The 23,610-nt window shown below is 39.8% G+C and overlaps 1 protein-coding gene across 2 annotated transcripts in view; it reads right to left on the bottom strand.

The window, feature by feature from the left end:
• Positions 1 to 23,610, bottom strand: part of LOC126248293 (uncharacterized) — a 289,514-nt gene that overhangs the window by 232,943 nt on the left and 32,961 nt on the right. The window contains exons 2-7 of one of the 2 annotated variants that reach the window (XM_049949155.1): positions 18,552 to 18,861; positions 11,124 to 11,267; positions 4,730 to 4,833; positions 2,853 to 2,938; positions 1,379 to 2,759; positions 1,101 to 1,166 (exon numbers count right to left, since the gene is read on the bottom strand). In XM_049949155.1, coding sequence (XP_049805112.1) covers positions 1,101 to 1,166; positions 1,379 to 2,759; positions 2,853 to 2,938; positions 4,730 to 4,833; positions 11,124 to 11,267; positions 18,552 to 18,826 — 2,056 coding nt within the window. In that variant the 5' untranslated portion in view covers positions 18,827 to 18,861. The remainder of the gene's footprint in view (positions 1 to 1,100; positions 1,167 to 1,378; positions 2,760 to 2,852; positions 2,939 to 4,729; positions 4,834 to 11,123; positions 11,268 to 18,551; positions 18,862 to 23,610) is intronic. The other variant, XM_049949156.1, reaches the window with a different exon arrangement.

Below are 23,610 nucleotides of genomic sequence, written 5' to 3'. Positions count from 1 at the left end.
ATTAGTGGCATATGCGTGCCACACATGTCGCACACTTGCACAGTACAAATGTAAAAGGAATAATGAAATTACTACCCACACTGTAGCCCTAATGATCAAGTGTTTGGTGGAAAATCAATCAATACAATTTTGTTTGCCAAATGGGGGGAAAGAAGACTAGAGGTGCACATTTCACAGACTATAAGGTCTATACAGTGGAGGAGCACAATCTTGGATTGAAGAAGGCTGGGACAAGAACCCATCATATTATCTTCAAGGGAATTATACCAGTATTTGCCCTTACTTATCTAAGGGAGCTTGGAAACTACTCTGGATTACTACATGAGAATTTGAACCCTCTCCTCCCGAAAGAAACACCAGTATCTTAAGCACCCCATCATCTTATTTGGTACATGAAAAATATTTTGCTGTTCTGTACACACAGTTTAGAAATAGCAATATTAAAAATCGGCCAATTCAGAAATAATGACACAGACTTTCAACTTTACGCTTAAGAAGAATCAAAGGCTCACAATGGTTCCTTCAAGGGAAGTTAATCAAAAACATCAACACAACACAGTATCACAATACTAACAGAGTATAATTCCATCAAAGACTGAGTTTTATATTACAGCTACATGATGGACCAATGAAACACATTTAAGAATAACTTAAGATACAGGCAGAAAAATAAATGGTGGTGTCAAAATGCCATTGTTAGCGAATTATTTAAAGAATTTTATCATTGTTTCCTACATATCCCTAATAAATTCTGTAGTATTCAACATGTTTATTAACTTACAGAGTGCTCCGAGTGGAATGTAACATTAAAAATTACAGTGGTATTTACAACTGAGCTCGTTTTAGTCTGTCCTGCCCCGCCATCATTCACACACAGATGGAATAATTAATGTTAAAACTGGCAGTAATACAATTATTGTACACTAAAGGATAAAGAATCTAGCAAACATCATTTTTCAATTCTTTTCATAAAATTCAAAATTAAACTTCAAAGTACTAAACTGGAATTCCCTCACAAGACCTCCGAAGATTAATTTGGCCAAATATCTACAATGATCAACATTTAAAACACAAATGTTACATTATGATATTGTTCATACCTGACACATTCTTTTCGGCCACAGACTGTGTAGTGCCAGCCCAATCTTTCACCCGTAATGTTGGTCCTGTAGAAAATATACAAATTTAAGGACTTACCACTAGCTTGCATTCATTTCAACTCGAGTAACTGAACTGAATAACTAAGAAACATATTTATCAGTATTCAAATGTAATTTTATTAGTTTTCCAATAAAGTCTTGTTACATCCATACCTACATTCTATTTCCTAACTTTCATAATCTCAGTTATACTCTCCAGAACAAATTAAAGAACTTACCTATTTCTGACTCGGCAGCAGAATGGTCCGAGCAGCTACTCAGGTCTGTAGAGGATTCAGCTCTTTCCTTCCTTCTCGGAATTTTGCCCCACGGCTTTCTTCGTCTGCGCCTACGCTTAAGTACTGGTTGACTTTGCACACTGTCAATCTCTCCTTCACTCACACACTTCCGGTAGTTCTTCGTTAGATCAATATCAGACTCTGAGGTCTCAGATTCCATGTGGCTTGCAGATCTGGCTCTACGTACAATGTCACTCTCACCAAAGGGACTTCGTGTCCTAGATCTAGTTCTAGGTTGCACATCGCGGTAACCCAAAGGGGACAAGGCTGTCCATTTTCGTGTCCTTGTCCGTGTCCGTGCCTGTCTCCTACTCCTAGTAGGGCTTGAGGATTTCCTTTGTGTATTAATTATAGTCTCTACATCACTGCCCACACAGGGACTTGAGGAGGTTCTTCGTGTCGTAGACCGAGTTTCCCTGTCGCTGACCCCATAGGGGCTCAAGGATGTCCTCCGTGTCATTGACCTTGTTTCTCTGTCACTGCCCCCACAAGGGCTCAAAGATGCTCTTCGCGTCCTAACTCTAGTTTCATCGTCACTTCCACCTAATTGGCTAGTGGATGTCCTTCCTCGACCGGTTCTAGCCTCAATATCACTCCCCTCCAAGTGGCACGAGGATGTCTTTTGTGTGGTTCTCGTATCATCACTGCTCGCAAATGGGCTCTGTGTCGTAATTTTATTTTCAATGTCACTTCCCCCGAAGGAGCTTAAGGACATCCTTCGAGTCATAGACCTCGTTTCAATATCACTACCGCCGAGAGGGCTTGAGGACATCCTCTGTCTTCTAATTTTAGTTTCGGTGTTACCACCTTGAAAGGGACTCGAAGACATTCTTCGTGTTCTGGCTCTGTTTTCGGCGTCACTTTCCCCTAAAGAGCTAGAGGACATCCTTCGCGTCATAGACCTTGTTTCAATATCACTGACCCCAAAAGGGCTCGAGGATGTCCTTTGTCTTCTATGTTCGGCTTCCACACGATCACACGTATCTGAATCATTATCAAGTAATCTTGACTGCCATGGTGACTTACTGTTATACTCTAAACCACTGTTTTCAGAATCAGACACAGTGAGCTTACTGCTTTTCTGTCTAGATTGAATCTGGGTGTCACTATCTGTATCACTGTCGTCAGAATTACCTTCTTTTCTGCGTCTTCGACGTCTATTTGTTTGGAAAAGCTCGGCAATATTTAACTTCCTCATCCGAAGACGACGCTCCTCTTTTGAGTATTTTGGTTCGAGATTTGTCCGGGAAGTATTTGAGCGCTGTGGTGCCGACTTACTTTTAGAATTACTGGCACGTGCATGACGTTTAACACGTAACTGCTATAAACAGAGAGGGGGAAAAATTGTAATTTGAAATTTCTTGTACAGGAAACTAAGGTTACAGTTGTGTTTCTGAAATGTTTTTAGTTTTACCTGAGAGTTGGTTTCCGAAAGTTTAGTTATTCGATGTCCCTTTATTTCTTTTACAAAGCCGTCATAAAACAGCACTTTATATACACCTGTAAATAACAAAAATGTGATGTAAGTTCACTTCTTTCAAAAAAATCGTTCAAATGGCTCTGAGCACTATGGGACTTAAACGTCTGAGGTCATCAGTCCCCTAGAACATAGAACTACTTAAACCTAACTAACCTAAGGACGACACACACATCCATGCCCGAGGCAAGATTCGAACCTGCGACCGTAGCGGTCGCGCAGTTCCAGACTGAAGCGCCTAGAACCACTCGGCCACTTCAGCCGGCTCACTTCTTTCAATTACAAGAAAAATAAGCTTGTATATGTCTTTTTACTAATCAGTATGCTACTACTAACTTATACCAAAGGAGTTCACACTGTTTCCAACATCAAATAATTTCATAGTATGCAATGAGAGAGCAAAACTAAGTCATACATTTTACAAATTATATGTAAACATGAAAGTTTAAACAAGTACTTCTGTGATGAAACAGTTGGCATAACTCATATTACAAATGGTTAAATGCCACACACAAATATTTCAGTACTACTTACCAAATTGTAATATTACTAACAAGACAACACAACAAATAAACTCAATATTGCTTAATTTAATGATGTACTGTAAGAAAAAAGTGTCATCAAACTAATAATGCAGTATCAAACACAGGCAAAGGCTAAATGGGATGTCAAGAAAAGTGATAATGTTCAAAAGAAACATTTTCAACTTACAATTTCAGCCTGCTATTGCTTTATATACTGCCAAATACTACCCTGGATTTCTAAAAACAGTACTACACAAGAGCAAACAAGTTTTGGAACTACCCATGTGCATAATTATATCAAACTCTGAAATGAGCTAACATGAAGGAGCATGCTTGATAAGGAGGGAGGAGAAAGAGGAAAGGGAAAAGTATGGACAGGAAAAACATTCTAAAGGGGCAGAGAGATTCTAAAGGGGGAGAGGCAGAAATTGAAAGAGAGTGAGCAAGAGTAGTGTGATTAAAATAACCTCAGACTTTTGATGGTCCTGGCTGATGAGGGGGGGAGAAGGTGGGGGAGAGATAGGGAGGGAAAGAGAGAGAGAGATGAGGGCGGGGGGAAGGAGAGAGGGAAAGAAGGAGGGAGGGGGAGGCAAGGGGGGATGGAGGGGGAGGCAAGGATGGGAGGGAGGGAGGGAGGGAGGGAGGGAGGGGAGGGGAGGCAAGGAGGGTGGGGAGGGGGAGGCAAGGAGCGAAGGGGGAGGCGAGGGGGGAGGAAAGGGGTGAGGGGGGAGGCGAGGGAGTGGGGGAGGTGAGGGGGGAGGGGAGGGAGTGGGGGAGGTGAGGGGGGAGGGGAGGGAGTGGGGGAGGTGATGGGGGAGGGGAGGGAGTGGGGGAGGGAGGAAAGGAGGGTGGGGAGGGTGGGAAGGGGGGAGGGGAGGGTGGGAAGGGGGAGGGAGGGAAGGGGGAGGGAGCCAAGGAGGGGGGAGTGGTAGAGGTGAGGGGCAGGGGCGAGGGTAGAAGGGTCGGAGTGAGGGGGAGTGGTCGAATCAAGGGGGAGGGGTACGAGTGACGGGGGAGGGGCTGAGAAAGAAGTCGTCACAACCTATTATATCAACATTTCTGATATCATCTGAAAAGATTTACTGAAATCCTTGAAAACCTAGGTCAAAATGCCAAGATTGTGATCTGACCTATGCTCATTCTAAATAGGTGTACAGAATTATTGAAGCCATTGTAAATCAGTCTTCGCAACTACAAGGATAGTGCTCAACAAAGATTCCATACTTACAAATTTTGTAACTAAACTAGTACACTACTAAATAAATGAAGAGAAATAAAATACAAAAATACCCTTTGATACAACAGCTTTGATTTCTGCTGGGTACTTGCGGCTGTCGCTCCATGTTGCCATTACCTTTTCACCAACTCTAAATGGTTTCGTTGGTTTAGTTTGTCTGAAAATAAAATCACTGACATAAAATTTCATGACCTGTTATCTTTTTTACTTCATGAAAATGAATACTGAATTGTATATACAAAAATGTAAATCGTACATGACTATTGCTGATGCACTTACTATGATATAGCAATGTTAAAAAAGAGAGAAAGCTTACTGAGACTAAACTAAACAATGCCTGCCTGTTCAGTAACCTAAAATACTCATAGGATCCAAACTGTGGTACAGGTAGCAAATTTATGTTGACTCCAATCTAACTCAACAAAGTGCAGCAATTCTTCGTGGCATCAGCTCAACAAGTGGCTAGAAGACCCTCTGGAGAAATACTAAACCGTGATCCATCAATAACTGACCAATGTTTCTTCACATCATGGGTGGTTTTTGTGCTAAAACAGCTTGTGTATACTCCTGGGTACGTAGTCCTTCGTTTGCCAGAATGTTCATCAAACAGCGTTTTTATTTTTCCTTGTCCTATGCATTATTCCAGGGGGGGGGGGGGGGGGGGACCAAGTTGAAGAGCACATGTGAGTAATAAGGACCCTCAACTATCCACTTACAAACATAGAAGTATCAGTTGGCTCCACATACGTTACAGGAGAACACGCTATCTTAAGTGCCTAGATGACAATCAGTCTACATGGTATCATTTTTCTAAGGCCCCAGTGAGTTGTCAGGTGAAACATTAGCTCACGTGCAGGGCCATAGTAAGGGCATTCGCACAGCTCTCTTGCACCCATATCCTCACTGTTCTACCAAAAATGCAACTGTGGTTGCTTAAAAAAAACTCTGAAGCCCCTCTAGCTTGCTTACCTTATAAAATGTTTAATACAATTTCTGTTGTTAGTGTGGTATGTTAGTCTGGTATACAAGGTAGTTATGTTCAACCACCACAATGCCCAAGTAATAGTTAATGCCTTCAATGCAATATTCCTGTAACCCAGCTGATAAGGATATATTTGCAGAATTTTCAGATATTTATCAGCATTGGGCACAATGTATTTCATAGTAATTTGTGATTAACAGTTATATATTCTGTTAACTTTGGTAGCAATATCCTCCCAGAAAATATTTTCTCCTTGAGTGGTTAGTGCAACATTTCCACGTTTTTCCACTGAACGACCAGCTTCTTCTAAGTCAGTGCCTGAAATTTTAAGTTCATGATGTAAACTTCGTGCAGTAATTCAGCTGCTGTAGTGTAATATTGTGTTTTGCACATATAATAACTGTCATAATATGTTCCAGACAGTTACCCCTCCCTTCAAACAGCAGTGTATATTGTAGGCATTTTGTCATGCATCAGCACTGCTTTTGACATCATTACACAAGTCTGTCAGTGAACACAACCTTGACAAAAGTTTTTCTCTCTATGTTTCTGCACGGAATCTGTGAATTTTATCCAATGGTTTCTTTCATTAGTTACACATTTGTTTAGTGTTCACATATACTTTGTAATAGTCAGAATAAAGCCTCACTGTGTATGCTGTTCTCAGGCATGGGATGAGTTAGTTGGTATTCATAAGTGGCTTGAAATCAAATCTGAATGGTGTCAAGCATTTCAAAGCTGCTCCGAATGGGTGTTTTGGGTGAAATGTTGAGTCACGCACCAGAGATACCGAAGGGACCTCAACAACTACCCTCTTCAACTGAAACTGTCTCCTCTACAAGAAGTACAGGATCTATCACTACTCATCCATTTGACTGTGATAGCATGTCAATGGTAGGTCTACTGGCCTGGTACGAGGGAAGGGGATGTGTGTGGGTGGAGTCCAGGGACAACTTAGGGTATTACAACCATCATCTTAACCAACAATGAATTAAGTGGAGAACTTAGGGTATTATAACCATCAGATTAATCAACAAATTCAAAGAACTCTCTCTCATCAAAACTGAAACTAAGCAAATGGTAGGGTCTGTCAATCATCATCTGTTCAAATGTACAATGAATAACAATGTCCCTTATGGAAACAGCAGCACGGGATGGGATGGATCACATTATGCATTAAGTGTATGACTGGAGACCTTATTCGACATATTTTAAGAGGCTGTTCCAGCAGCCAATGAGGGAACACACTGCAACCAGTTGCAGATTGTGGCACATGCTGGAACAAATAATGGGTCGCCTGGAATCCCAAGTCATACTTCAAATCATTTCAGTGACAGGCATGGGCGGTTGAAAAGACCAGCACTGCTCATGGAGTCTCACCAAAGCTCACAATTTGTAGCTCTGTTCCCAGAACTGATTGAGGCCAATGGTTCTGAGCTGAGTAGTATGCCTGAACCAGAATCTTCAATGGTTACGTGACAATGTAGGTTGTGATTTCCTGGACTTACACCACAGGTTTGAGTATTGTAGCCATCCTTTCAATGGCTTAGCTGTGTACTGCACATCAGGTACTGCTACCCAAGTGGCTAACACAGTGTGGAGTCCACACAGGTAGTTTTTTACCCCTTTACACTACTCTCCAGATACTGACAGCTGTAGGAGACTGCAAAGTATTTGTGTAACACCCGAAAAAATGGCCCCCATTATTCTTCATCATTTTCTTCTAGCAATAAGTATAACACTAAACTGTGATCATTCATTTTGAGAAACTGCTGATGACTGAAGCTAAGTACAACACTGAGCTGCAGACTACTTGTGCATGGAATATCATGCACCACACTCAGTGCCAGTGGCCTCAAATAAAGTACTTAAACTTCTATTTTCTCCAAACTGTAATGAGATATGGCTTTTGATCCAGCTTTAAAAACAACTTTGATGTGTTAGCTACATTTAGCACACAGAAAGCACATTTTTCACTGCAAAACCTTCAAATGTTACATGACAGGTTTACGTAATTCTCAAGTATCACAATAACTATGACCAATATCAGAAACCAAACACTTCATCATTAAGATGTGATGTGAAATTATAAGATAAGAATAAACCAATTTTGTGTGCCAATTAGTTGCCTCAGAACAGAAGGAGAAGAATTATACAGCGTGTTTCAAAAAGAATATACATATTTCGAATATTTATTAAATTTTAAGACATACAAATATGAAAGTTTACACACACATTTACAAACATCTCACGTTCAGATTACAGATGTTCAATATGCCCTCCATCAGCGACACAAACAATACAGACGTTCAATATGCCCTCCATCAGCGACACAAACAATATCACATCGATACTCAACTTCCTCCCATACTCAGGCAAGCATGTCCTTTGTCACTGATATTATGGCAATACAGATCCAGTTCTTCAACTCTTCCAGGTTATGCGGGAGTGGTGGAACATAAGTGTTGTCTTTAACGAAATCCCACAGGAAGAAGTCGAGGGTGTCAAATCCAGTGACCAAGGAGCCCAACTGAGACATGCTAAGTCGCCAGCTCCTTGATGACCAGTCCAACGGTTCGGTAGAGTTTCATTCACACACACTTGGCGACTCCAGTGAGGGGGTGCCCCGTCCTGTTGAAAAATGAAGTTGTCTTCGTGCAGCCTCAGAAACAACCAGTTTTGTATGTTGGAAAGCAGTCTGAATTCATGCAACATTTTCTTCAGGAACACGAGGGTGGCCAGGACTCTCTTCTTTACATGCACATCATGTATCTAGAAACTGTTGATACCATCTGCGAATGTTCCACCCATTCGGAGATCAATTTGGTACCTCAACCTGAAACGTCTTTGCACTGTAATCACAGAATTGCACTTTGCAAACTCGAGAACACAAAACAGTTTCTGCTGTGGAGTAGCCATTTTAAACATATGATGGTTACCAAGCAAACCAGAAGGCAGCTGACATCTAGCAGCTATTAATATAAACTGGACTACGTATTCATTTCGCCAATAGCTAATCCGAGATGCAGCGATCGATAGTTTGGACAAAATAATACTTTGTAATATGTATATTCTTTTTGAAGTACCCTGTATATGGTGATTGAAAAGCCATGTCCCCTAGTACAAGGTCTACATTGGTGATTCAATGGTCTTGGCCCATTGGACAAAGTCGTAATCAATGGAGGTAACAAATATACAAAGAGACAAACACGTTCTATAGACATGCTTTAATCATATAAGCAAAATGTTACATCACTGGTCAATGATGTCCTGAAACTTAACAGTACTATGCAACTGGCAACCCTGATCAGTTATTTGCATGTACCTCTACTGCAGAAGGTGTTCAAACTGACTGTCATCCTGCAGACAACACATCTGTACACGGCAACGGACACTGCTGGATACAAAACAGTACAACGCAACTGGTATCCCTGGTCAGTTATTTGCATGTACCTCTGCTGCAGAAGGTGTTCAAACTGACTGTCATCCTGCACACGACATATCTGTACACGGCAACGGGCACTGCTGGATACTGACCACAACACCAGTTTTGGTATTTCTGTACAGGCTCTGGTGATATTCTCCTACAGGTCAATTAATATTCTTGGTGTGTTTGTGTACACTGTAGACTTGATGTGCTCCCAAAGGAAAAAATCCAGTGACATCACGTCTGGTGACCTAGATGTCCATTGCACTGGACCCCTTCTACCAATCCAACGCCCAGGAAGAACCTCATCCAGGAGTCGGTGGACATTTTGTTCATAGTGTGGAGGTGCATCGTCCTGCTAGAAGAAACACCTGCATCACCATTTGAGGGGCAGATCGTCAAAACAGTGTAGTTATGTTTCATCAAGACATCGTCTTGTAGCATGCAGCAGAAAGCGTACTGTTAAAAAATATGGGTCAAATGAGGACAGCTCCATGTATGCCACACCACACATTTAACCTAGGATTAGACTGTGTGTATGCCTCAACAGCGAGATGTGGATTGTTGTTTGCTTGACAGACAGAATTATGTCTATTCATCATCACATTCAAATGGAAATTAGCTTCATTGCTGAAGAAAATGTCACCTTCAAGGTTTCGCTGGTGAGTGTTGCTTTCTTCAGACCATTCAGAGAATTGCACCCACCTATCAGTATCATCACAGCTTAGTTCTTGCACAGAGTAGATTCGACAGGGATGGAATGGATTAGAGGACAGTATCCTGTACACGGAGGCTTGGCTGAGGACACGTTCCTGTGACACCGTCCTTTTTGACTGAGTTGGACACTCTATCGCATTAGCTAGTATGGCTGCTGATTGTGTATCCCTTTTGTTGTGTGCGGCTGTAGAGATAATCTTTTGTCGTGAACACTACCTGTAGACTTGAACCATTCCATTAAATGGCCAATCATTCTGTGATTAGGTATATGTCGGTTTGGATGTCGCATGTGGTATTCTGCTGCTGCTTTCCCTTGACTCCTGCCTGCAGCATGGACGAGAACCATTTCCATCTTCTCCTAGTGTACGTATACTGCTGTACAAGTCACTACACTACAGAGCTGCAGTAACCTGTTGCACTTTAATAATTGATTAGTAATCAACTGCCTCGGAGACAATTGGCCACGTGGTACCATGCACTGCACGCTACTAATAATTTCGGCGGTGAGATGATGGTGGGTTATTCTTCTCATTGTAGTTTTTGCTATCTCCACTAATGTCGAATTTGCCCTATGGAACATTACTTTTGATTCACCACACATAGTGAAGAAAACACGCAAATCTGAAAGAAGTGGTTTTCAATTTGTTAAAGGAAAACGAAAATCTCTACCGAAAAACTAGCTCCAGGAGCTGATGTACCTTTGCTTAATTTACACACAGTATTTCTTATAGTGAGCAAATTCAAAACCCATTTTTTCTTATGTACTATCAGCTGTAAGCCACAGCCACTTCGACGGAACTGCTCGTCAGTGCATCCGGCATGAACAGCAGTCACAATGCAATGAGCGCAGTGGTCAGCCATGTCATAGGAACCACACCTGTCAGAAGCATTCTCAGGAAGTTTAGTCCATCTACAAAGGAGATCACTTACAAAATACTCATTTGCCCTCTAATTGAATACTGATCATCAGTCTGGGATCTGTACCAAATAGGACTGATAGAGAAAATCCAAAGAAGAGCAGTGTGCCTCATTACAGTTTCATCTAGCAAGCATGAAAGCATCACTGTGATGCTCAGCCGACTCCAGTGGCAGAAGCTGAAAGAGAGGCATTTTGCATCACTCTGTAGTTTACTGTGTAAATTCCAAGAGTTTACACTCTTAGAAGAGTCATTCAATATATTGCTTCCTCCTAAGTATACCTGTCACCAGCAACTACATTTTTAGAAGAGTCATTCAATATATTGCTTCCTCCTAAGTATACCTGTCACCAGCAACAACTGAATCTATACTTCTCTTCACATATATCATCATATAAACTTACACTGGTTCAACTGGCTCCTCTGCTAGCAGCCTAAGCCTTGGGCTGTCAATGAGGATCCATTCATCATACCTTTGAGACCAATTTTCAAAGTGTATTAGAACCTCATTCTCCGAATCGTCAAATTCTACGATTTTTGCCGGATACCTATGACAGATAAACAGTGTGAGATACACAAAGAACACATTTTCTGACAGGAAAATCAAATTCTACATAACAGAATGTAATAATTGTATTCTCTCATTTATTTATCATAAAGCACCACATATCAGAATATCAGAAAATTAAGTATGAAAAAAACAAGGGATGCCCAGTTTGAGACTGGGAAACAAATGAAATATATTTTATAGCTCTTTGTGCATACCACTATTTTACTGTAGAAATACGGAGTTGTGGAATGGTTGAAACCACACTCGAGAATGCGTACAAAACAAAAATGTAGCAGCATTACCTGTAACAAGTGAGCTATGTTTCAGAATTATCGATATTTGTCAGTTTCAGTGAGATTCAGGAGCTATAACAGCTGCACATCATTTAATCCACTTGAAAATGCACTGCACAAGAAAAAGTGCACTACTGTGCCAAAATCAAGTGTTACAAAAGCAGCGCTCTCCTTGAACTGTGTTGTTCCAGAATATCATATTTCAAACTTATGAAATGCAACACCAATGTGGACTCACCACCTTATCTTAATTGAAATATAGCGTATTTGCCATTTGTTAGTCGTCCGAGTAAAGATCTGACAAATGTTCTTGTTAACAAAGAGGAACAGAAAGTTTGAATATGACACCGCCATTTGCTTATACTCATAAAATATACCATTTTCTTCACACACACACACACACACACACACACACACACACACACACACACCTACCTTTCACCTCTAACAATGATGTGGAAATTAGCTAACTTGGACCATGGTTCAGTGGCCACAATGAACTGTTAGTTTCTCTATGTTCACAACACGTGAACAGAGAACCTCATTCTCACACGCTATATTTCAGCAGAACAATGTCAGGCTTCATGTGGGGAGTAATGTGCGAGCCTTCTTCGTAGAAAGAAGATACCTCTAATTCCTCGATCTGTAATTTTGCCCTCGTCACCCATTGAACATATTTGTGATACAGCTGACAGGTAACTCGCTTGTCACAATCCTCCGGCAATCACAGAAGGGAGAATTGCCAGGGATCCTATGATCCCATATCACAACATTTTGAGGCTCTGGTTGCACGTGGTGGGGACTTTGTAATATGCTCACTTCTAATTGTCCGGATATGTATAGTTTTGTAATCTTATCATTTGTGTAGTGTCAGGTACCTAATTTGTGGTACAATATTAATTTCAGTAACATGCGACTTTTACGATGTTACACTGAAAGTGTTCCAGAATGTTCCAGAGTTCTCTACAGAAGTCAAAAGATTTGTATTCAAGGTACAGTTCAGCTTACAATTTCAATATGCCTTGTAGGTTTGTTTAGATGTTTATGTGCACTGATGGTGGAGAATATAGCATCAATTTATTTGCCAAATTTTGCATGCATTTCCTATTTCTCAATATCTCACTAGTCAGTTCTGTAATGGCTACACCACAGCACCATGCATCAAGTAGCTGAAGTCAGCAGATATATAAAGGGATCTGCTTTCTCATTAATGATTTTGTTAACTATTGGTCACACAAGGATGTGGTTTTCATTTTTAGTGTTTTCATAGGTGATTTTGCTATTTCACATATGGTACCTCTTCGACTACAGATTGACATGCCTGTAACAGGACAGCTATATAAAAATCTCTAACCAAGTTTTACACTTAATAAACTTGACCTGAAACAGTTCTTCAAAGTGTTATCACACAGGGTGTATATGCGGGCAAGGAAACAAAATTCCCAGATTTTTCCCGGATCTCCCAGTTAAAAATACATTTCTCCCAAGTGAAAATACACTTTTTTCCATGCTAAGTTACAGTATACTTTCCTTCATAACAGTAAAAACTTATCAATCCTTTGAATGGATATGGTTTTATACTGCAGCGTAGAATTTCTTGGCACTTTAGAAAACGAAACTCAGGGGATAAAAACACGTTTTGGAAATATCTTTGATGTGCAGCAACATGTACGCTGCATATTTTCGTATTATGAAAGTATAAATTAGAATTCCACCAACAGGAAAAGTTAATAGTTTAAGTTAATACACAGTGATGCTACATGGAAAGAAAAGCTTTCACATATAACATTTGTCTCTAAGATTAATCTTCAAGAGAAGCTAAGCTTTCACATATAATGTTGATCTGTTTAGCACACATTACGCTTTAATATACATCACACAAACAAGCCAGTAACATTTTTAATACCGCCAAAAATCTCTGATCTTCTGGACCCAAAATTCTTCTGAATGGCTCGTCATCAAAGAGTTGATTTTTAAATGAGAGCAAACACACTGTGATTTAAGAAATTCATCGTACATTCTCACACATCATTCATTTTGTGTAAAAGGAAATTTACTTTGAAAATAACGCTTTACGAACCACAATTCGCAATATTTTCCTGCGACCTGTTAGATTCATCGCAGCAGTTGCCAGAGAGTGCCAGATAAGAGGCGTCACCGCACTTGCGCAGCTCCGGCGACAAAGGAAGCCCATATGTTCGTACATGTAAAACATTAAAAGCTCTTAATTAAATTATGTCATAAAAGAAACAAGACATCAGAGGATACTTCAAGAGCGTCAGAATTTCGTGAACCATATAAAATGCATAGTTCGCCCAATGACGTAGGCCTCGACCTGATATTAAACTTTTGGGTGTGGTTTTCGGGACGTAAATTTTCTTAGTGTACCAGTACTGTATTATCTCACATTTGGTTCTTTATTGTGGCATACTCCCATACGTGCTAAAAGATGAAAATGTGCACTTGAAATGCAATGAACAGTTGAAACTAGCCAATAGTGTGGAATTAAACACTTCGTTTCAAATAAATTTACTGCCTCAGCAGGAAAGCTTAATAAAAGCCAATTTTCTTTAGCAAACCGGCAAAAGTAACTTTATTGTTCTGCAAGGCGATTAATACTTGATTGTCAGAAAGGTGGAAATAAAAATAAAATCTGAAACTAGTAACATATTTTAGCCTTCCGTATTACTTGAATGTATTTTAATTCACTCGATAGCTCTCAGCCACAGAAATCTGTCTTGTTTTCATTTGACGTGAGAGCAGTAAATGAAGAGGAAACAGAAAAAAATCACTAAATGTAAACACGGGTCTCATCGAGAATCACTGACTTTTGTGTGTGTGTGTGTGTGTGTGTGTGTGTGTGTGTGTGTGTGTGTGTGTTGTGAAAAGTCACATCCACTATTAAGACTTGCGTGAAGTTTTACTGAAAAATTTGAAACAATTAGAGCATGTGTTGAAGACATAATTAAAAACTTTTTTTTTCAAAATATTATAATACAAAGTAAAAGACTAGATTATAATATTTTTGAAATGTGGCACAGAGTACCCCTATCCCTTGGTATTGTGAGGGTTGACAGACAGCATATTTTGAAACCACCCCCCCCCCCCCAACATATGCAATGTAGAATACATTCCTCAGTGACAGTGGCTCCAAGACTAAAATGAAATTCACAAATAGCTCACAGAGAACACTAAGAAAAAATTACTGTAAGCAGACAGCTGTCCTTTTTTAACTTATCTGTCAGCAGTAAGACTGTAGCAAAATGGCAAACAAATGCCACTCTCTGAGTTTTTGCACATTTCAGCTGACCAGAATTTCCCTTTATATTCCATGATGAACAGTTTTCTTTACTCATACTCATGTTTTAGCATATTGTGTTCATCTAGCAGAGTTTTTCCCACTTCAGAACCTTTCCCCACAGGTGTAGGCCACACACAGAATACTAACTTTCTTGGAACGTCAGCGCTGCGAATAACTACAGACTGGACTAATTATCATCCTCTCACCACATTCTCTCCCTTGATGGCACAAGCAAGACTAATTCTGCACTGATCTGCTGAGAGAGAGTAGCAACAAATGGATATGAACTTAATGCAGAATGTGTGTGCCAGTTTCATGTCACAGGGAAGGGAGAGCACAAAAAGTCTGTATACATGCGGAAATGAATCTCTCAGTGGGTGAATACAATCACAAGACACAAACCACTTAAGGGGATACAGAATCACCTATCCCCGCAATGTTAATATATGCCTACTATAGGGAACATTTTCTCACAAACTACTGGAGACAGAGAGGTAAAAATTTTACTGTATGTGCATTCATATGTTACAACAATACTGAAACAACAGTTTATTGTCAAAGTATTTTCTTACAGAGATATTGTACATTTATTTTTAAGTAAATTTTTTCCATCGCTTTTTACTAGACTATCACCCCTAAGTCTTTTGTAAATCAAGTAATTAAAAAATCGTTGTTTCAGTATGTAATAGGGACCTATGTCACTACGTCATAAAAATTTCAGACTTCTAGGTTGACCAGTACCTGAGATAATGTTCCTAGATGAAGTAAAAAGTAAACTTACGGGAAACGGAGAAAGAAGATTAAAACATTCCTGATCCGTAGCTAATACCCCCTTCACAGTCTTCATAATCATCTTCTAGTCTTCTTTTGGCACCCCTCTGCACCTGTCTTGCTTTTTTCACTAATGTCTTGATTATATTATCAGCATGCCTTAGTCTGTGCTGATCTAAAAAGAACATAGCACATACCGTACGGGAACCAACACACATACCCAACTTTTGAAGGACCTGGCATTTAGTTATATTTCCAAGATTGAAGGTTGCCACAGCATCATACACACCAAAATGTAGTGTATTAATTCCGACAAACACTGTTTTTGGGAGACGATGCCATATCACACTATTCAAGCACTCGTTGGGGTTCTGCGTTTTTCCGTGAAGACATTTCATCAGAAGACTTCTGTCAGCTAGATCTCTGAAAATGGGCTTTATTTCTGCCATGATGGCTGATGGTAGACTGTGGTGGTGAATGTATTTCTCTCCTGTTGTTAGTCCCCTATTGTATTTACACCAGCTGTTTTCACCTTTGGGGCACAAACCATGTTGTGGATGCTCATCCGTGGATGCGGTGTGGAAATATAAAGCCCATATAGCTCTCCTCATTTCTTCAAGATTGCCTGTATTTTGCCTGATTGCAAGGCCATAGCAGTTCTGAATGTGGTCTATTATGGAATCAGTCAATCTTCCTCTGCCATCCAAGGTTTTCCCATCATCTAGTTTTTTCCCTTTCATAACTGATTTTAACCTTCTCAGCCTGGCACCCATTCTCTTCTGCACATGTCCTATACATTCAAGTTTGCTTATATTTACACTGTTCCCATATGGTTTGCTTTCCAAAACTTCTTTGAATGCTTTAGAGTCACCATCTCCCAGATATTTGACATAGCGAACATTATACCACTGTGAAGAGCGATGAAAAATTTTCTTCACCCCAGCAACCTCCATGCCACCACTACTACCATAATAATTAGCAATACAGTCATCACTGTGTTCATTTTTCAGCCTGCCTGTGCACCTACAGTATTTAGACATTATTGCAACATCAATAACCTTGCCAGTATCAACACTAGTTGCTGTTACAACACCATTGTTGGAGGTGTGGCCCCTTTTCTGCCACGTGCCATCAAACGCCACTATGAGGTCACGACTGCCGTCATTTTCTTCCACTGCTTCTTCCACAGCAACCTGCATTGACTTCTGTGCTACATCTTCAACTGCAGATCCTAGTACATAATTGTAAGCTTCAAACTTTGAAGGTGCACTTGGAAGATTTAGAACACCACATAGCATATCACCAGCTGCTTTGCCCTTACCAATTGCTCGCAATCCATAAACTAACCTAATATTTACACTATAAAGTTCAGTTTTCTTGTATCCATTATTTACAGTTACTGAAACCGAACTTGGAAACTTACAGCTGTATTTACAAACACTGCATATTAAATTAAACTGGGCAGCCAGGCCAACATGGGATTCTACTTTCAGAGAAACGTTTCCATGACATTTTTTGCAGCACAAACTGTTTTCAAGAGCTTCACACAATATATTCGTATCAATGAGTTCAAAAGCTTCATTCCCTCTATCAAGTAAATTATATTTCTCTTCCAAATCTCTTAGTTTTTTATGAGAAGCACTGTTTTCATTTGGTGTAAGTTCGTTCGGCAAATCAGTAATAAGTGGATTCACATTTTCCAACAGTGATGATGATGAACTGCTTTGCTTTGCTAATGAATCATTATTTCTTTTCTTTTGCCAGTTCACACGCTTTTTAAATACTTTTGCTTTAGCTCTAGGCATTTTCACTGCGAAAAATGAAGCACTAAATACGAAATAACTCAACAACAACTACTTTCTTATATCACACTGTTTACAAAACAGTCCCGCCACAAAGTCAAAGAGTAACTTGAGGAAACCAGAGAGAAACATTTTCGGGCAACTAGTGTATAAATAGTCGCTGGAAACCGGGATATTTGAATTCATGTCACTTTAAAGGTACTGCCAAAAAGTTCATGGTCAGCCACGAGAGACGTGTATAACTAAAGCGCAATACCCGATCTCACAAATATATAAAAATAAAATAGTTATAATTGTAGTAGAGCTATGTATGATACGTCATTTTAAAGAGGAAACATGGCAGAATATAATACGCCAATAAAAAAAAATTCGATTTTTTAACCCAAAATCCGATTCCGTATCCCCTTAATTATGCTGCTGAAAGGCAACTGTGGTCTGGTTGTACTCTTGAAAATTAACAACCAATTATAATGGTACTGGTAAAAACTGCAAAGCAACAGATGCACTCTGCAGTATACATTTATTGCAGGGCATTTCCTTTTCACTATCAACTGTAATAGTAGTCTGAATGGACCTTTAGCTGTTGAGTGTGGTGACTGTAATGTCTGAAACATGTTGGGACATATTTAGTATGTCACTCTTGCAATGCTTATGTATTAAGCTGTTGATCTCATCTCTTGGTAAAGGTCCCACTCAATGCATGGAGCTGTACATTCTCTGGCCCAATGAAACACCTTCAAAAGATTTGTTGTTAGAGGAAGTGGACACCCAAACTACAGAACTATTCAACAGCCCCATGAAAATGTTCCAAAAAAGAGTAGATTTTGCATCATAGTTCATGGTGGGCACAATCCTTACTTGTGTGAAGCAATGACATATTTTGCTTCCACATGGTACTGTTGCAACTGCAGCTTACATTTTTTTGTTGTCCTGTTTCCATCTATGGTGGAGAGTTCCTGTTAAAACATGTAAAAACAGTACACATACTCTGCAAATGTTTTGACAGACCAAACACTACAGTGATCATATTTTTAATACGCTATATGAATGTTGTTTATCAACTGCCAAGCAGTATACTTTTCAAAAATTATATAGAAATTTAATTTGATACATACCAAACATCGGTCCCGTGATCTTTCGCCTCTAACCTTTTAGAAGCTTTGAACACCTTCTTCAATTCCTTGAGGCGCCTCCTTTTAGCTAACTTTTTCTTCAGTTCTTCACTGAACTGTGCGTGGTCAGGTCCCCTCGTATCCTCATCCACCTCTGCATCTACGTCCCCAAAGTAATCCGCTTTCTCATCATCCACAAAGTTTGCCTCCTCTTTATCTTTGTCTTTATCTTTATCTTTACCAGCTTTGCGTTTTTGTCTCCTTTTCCGTCGTGGCATTTTTTAAATGAATAACTTCAAATTCTCAAACAACACTGCAACAAAAGATATTTCAAGATAAACAATGGGAAACTTCATGTGTTCTAATGCTTACTGAACAACAGTAATTTACTGTTAAAAGTTACCAAGTAACGGAAGTTAACCACTGGGTACAAGTTTATCATTTGAAAACACATTCCTACCCAAATTTGTATATTTGGCACAGAGAAAAATTCCAGTGTTCCAATGATGATGTCATTAAAGACTGGGCTATCAGCCATACCCTCTTCAAAGGAATCATCCCAGAATATATTTCAAATTTTTAACCAAGGAAACTAGAAACTAGAACTGGTGATTAAATACTCTGGAAACAAACCTGAACCGTATCTGGAATAAGGAAAGTTCTCAAAAGTAAGCAAATATCCTGTAATGTGACAAATTGTGTTTGTTTCTCTCTTGCGTTTTTCGGTCGACATAATCACACTGTTGTGTTTACATCTAATCCATACTCTGCAAAACATTGTGAAGTGCATGGCAGAGAACACTTCTCACTGTACCAGTTATTAGGGCTTCTTCCCCCTTCATTCACATTGACACAGCAGAAGAATGACTGTTTAAAAGTCACTGTGTGTGCTGTAATTAAGCTAAGCTTGCCCTTATTATCCCTATGGGAGCAATGCACAGGGGGTTTGTATATTCCTGGAGTCTTCTTATTCAACCAATAAATCGAAGTCTGCCATTTGCTTTACCTACAACTGAGTCTACGTGATTATTCCACTTCATATCCCTAAAAAGTGTTACAGCCAGGTATTTGCACAAGCTGACCTATTCCAGCTGTGACTTGTTAATACTGTAGTCGGAGGACACTAAATTTCTAAAGTGCATTATTTTACATTTTTGAACATTTAAAGCAAGTCGCCAATCTTCATACCACTTTAAAATCTTATTAAGATCTGACTGAATATTTGTGCAGCTATTTTCGGATAGTACTTCATTATAGATAACTGCATCATCTGCAAAAAGTCTGGGGTAACTATTATTGTTATCTGCAAAGTCATTAACTTACAACCACGAACAGCAAGTCTCCCAACACACATCGCTGGGGCACACAAAAAGTTGTTTCTACAACTGGCAATGACTCTCCATCCAAGATAACTTGCTGCACCCTCTGTACTAAAAAATCCTTAATCCCATCACAAATTTAACTTTATACACCTTATGACCATACTTACGATAAAAAGCATAAATGTGATACTGAATCAAATGCTTTTCGGAAATCAAGAAATACTGCATTTACTCGACTGCTCTGAGTTACGGCTTTCAGGGTGTCGTGTGAGAAAAATGCACAATGGGTTTCACATGATCAATGTTTTCGGAATCCATGCTGATTGGCATGGAGAAGAACAGTCAGTTCAAGATACCTCATTATGTTCTAGTTCAGAATATATTCTAACATTACACAAATAACTGATGTCGAGGATATTGGACAGTTGTTTTGTGAATCACTTCCGCTACTGTTCTTGTAGATGAGTGCGACTGAGCATAGTTTTTTGTTACAGGGATCTATGGTACATTATAATAACAGAGTGGTTAACTCAGCCACAAATTCAGCACAGAACCTGATAGGAATGCCACCAGGCCCTGGAGCTCTATTTAATGTTAGTGATATCAGATGTTTCTTAACAACCCTGACACTAATATCTTCTCTTGTAAGAGCCATAAGGCACCTTTTCTCTAGCATTTCAGCAGATATTTATGATTTTGTTTTAGCAATGTGTAGCTGGAGTTGGCTCAAATATAGCTCATCAGATCTTTCATGCAACGCATGATGTAGACAGAAGGCATCGGTTTGTTCCTCATTACAAACAAAATTATTTTTAAAGTGGAATGTTAAGCGCCCATTCGATAGAGCGGTCCCAATTTGCCGTACGCAATTTTCCTTTTACCAATACCTACTGAAAGGTACAGTAAAACACAAATAATAACTAGTACTCCAACAGCGACAGCATCAATCTGACCTGCAATGACTGCTACCATCATGCAGCGGTGTGGCTCAGTTGCTGCTGGAGTATTGCATCTTATTTGCGTTTTATTGTCCCTGTTAATTCATATCGTGAAAACAAATATTGCACTAGACAAATGTGGGACCAATCAATTGAATGGGAATGTAAAATTACACTTTCAAAATAATTTTGTTTGTAAGAGGAAACAAACCAATGTGTTCCATCAACACTGGGTTGGTTGGCTGGTTTTGGGGAAGGAGACCAAACAGAGATCATCGGTCCCATCACGTTAGGGAGGGATGGAGAAGAAAGTCGGCCATGCCCTTTCAAAGGAACCATCTCAGCATTTGCCTGAAGTGATTTAGGGAAATCACGGAAAACCTAAATCAGGATGGCCGGATGCAGGATTGAACCGTCGTCCTCCCAAATGCGAGTCCTGTGTGTCAACACTGGGCATCGCATGGAAGATGTGATGGGCAATATTTGTTTGTGCTGTCTCCACCTACACACTGCAAAAACGAATTTGCAAACATCTGCTGAAATACTAGAGAAAATGTGTCTGATTACTGTTAGAAGAGAGATCCTGTATATCACTCATCTTTCCAGTGGTGCAAGAGTTAAACTGCAGTAATATCCTTTGATTTTCTTTACATTTTTGTTTCCTTCAGAATTTATGCTTTTGCCTTGCTATCCTCAATTTCAGTTCTGGTCTCATCATGAGTGTCTGGACACTAACTTTGGGATACTATAGGCTGTTACAAAAAATGTTCAAATGTGTGTGAATTCCTGAGGGACCAAACCACTGATGTCATCAGTCCCTAGACTTACACACTACTTAAACTAACTTAACCTAACTGACACAAAGAACACCACACACACCCATGCCCGAGGTAGGACTCGAACCTCAGGTGGAAGGGACGGCACAGTCCATGAATCCATGACATGGCGCCTCTAACCGCGCGGCCACTCCATGCAGCCGGCTGTTACAGACGACGAAAGTTTCCTTGGGTATTGTGAGAGATTGTTCGATAATATTCTGCTATGTTAGTCACTGAAGGCTTCAGACATCACCCTTTTAACAGCCAAATGCATTTCATTCAATCTATCTACCTATACCCCTACACTTTGTGTTTCACTTATTATGCAGCAGTTTCTCCTTCTTTAAAGGTATCATTACAGTGACTGTATACCACTCCTCTCGACAGCATAACGTTTTGAGTTCCTTATTGAGATATGACCCTACTGCTGCTTTATCTAGTTAGCTGAAAATATAAATCCTTCAATCTGTTTTAGCTGCTGTTTATACTTTGGTAATCACTGTTGCTAACTGCCTCACAGCCAATGATACCAATTTCTATGTGGACATTCTCTATCAGGTCAGGTCTATTAATTGCTATTAGATCCCATATATGTCCATTATCAGTGGGCTTCTAAACAATCTGTTCTAGGTAGTTCTCAGAGAATTTATTTAGCAGGACACCTCATCACACACACAACTTACAAAACAGTAATTTTCCCGAAATATCGAGGATGCTTTAATTCCACTCCAATGATGACACTATGATTGGGAAACTTACTCACTAGTGAACTTAGGTTTTCTTGAAAGTTTTTGAATACATCTTGAGGCAAGTCTGTTGGTCGATTCAATTCTATTTTTATGCCCGAGTCTTGCACAAACGATCTCACATACACCTTCAATTTCTATCTCAGCGGATTTGAGTTTCTTGTCTACTGCGACACATACACCAATTCCATTTATTTTCCATTTGCCTAATCCTTTTAAAATACACCTCAGTTCTCCCCAAATGTCTCACTGCAATCAATTTTGCATTTTAACCAACTTCCTGTGCCCAATACAATGTTAACTCCACAGCTCTTTCGGAGCACTTCAAACTCGCATATTGTTATGAATGCTTTGCTAAGATTTTAATGCTCTCACCTGTAGGGGACATCTCTGAATTTTATACTGAAACTTCCACCTCCCCTGCAGCTATCATTATCTGGACCGGATGGAGAGTCATGTTGTTGTTGTTGTTGTTGTTGTTGTGGTCTTCAGTCCTGAGACTGGTTTGATGCAGCTCTCCATGTTACTATATCCTGTGCAAGCTTCTTCATCTCCCAGTACTTACTGCAACCTACGTCCTTCTGAATCTGCTTAGTGTATTCATCTCTTGGTCTCCCTCTATGAGAGTCATATAATATAAAAAACCCTTGCATGTACCCCACACACAGTAAGCTAACTGAGTGGCAGCCTCTGGTCAGCAGTGCACACCTGACCAATTTAGGAGGACCCTACAGTTCTCAACCTTATGGCACAAGTTCAGAAAGTTGCAGTGCAACTTATCACAGAATCCACCTCTGTGGCTCAGGTCATTAACGCACACCTGTAGCACTCGACCCGGGGGTAAACTGATTCAAATACTGGTGGTTGAAAAAATTTTCACTGCCAGTATTTGGTAGGTAAGGGGAGGAGAGGTGGTGGCATGAAGTTCACAATCACCAGACTTTGCACCAATGTCCTGGTTTAAATACCAAACCTCTCCACAGTGTCTCATGAAGTGAGGGCAAGTCACACTGAAGAAATCAGTACGTCAATGAGAGTCTATCAAGACAAAAGAAAAAAAAAGAGCCTAGGATAAAAGTTATTAATTCCTGAAACTTTTTTGAGGTTACAGTCACTAGAAAATAGCATTAATTTACAATAAATGCAGATAATATAAACTCCTTCTAAGAAGAAAATTAAATGCAACACAGTATGTTAGTTATAATAGTGTTATAGTAATTGAATCGCATAGGCACAGT

This window comes from Schistocerca nitens, chromosome 3 (genome assembly GCF_023898315.1).
Source record: "Schistocerca nitens isolate TAMUIC-IGC-003100 chromosome 3, iqSchNite1.1, whole genome shotgun sequence".
In the NCBI taxonomy this organism is placed as follows: Eukaryota; Metazoa; Arthropoda; class Insecta; order Orthoptera; family Acrididae; genus Schistocerca; species Schistocerca nitens.
The sequence above is the reverse complement of the archived record's forward strand: the minus strand, read 5'-3'. Positions and strand labels throughout refer to the sequence as shown.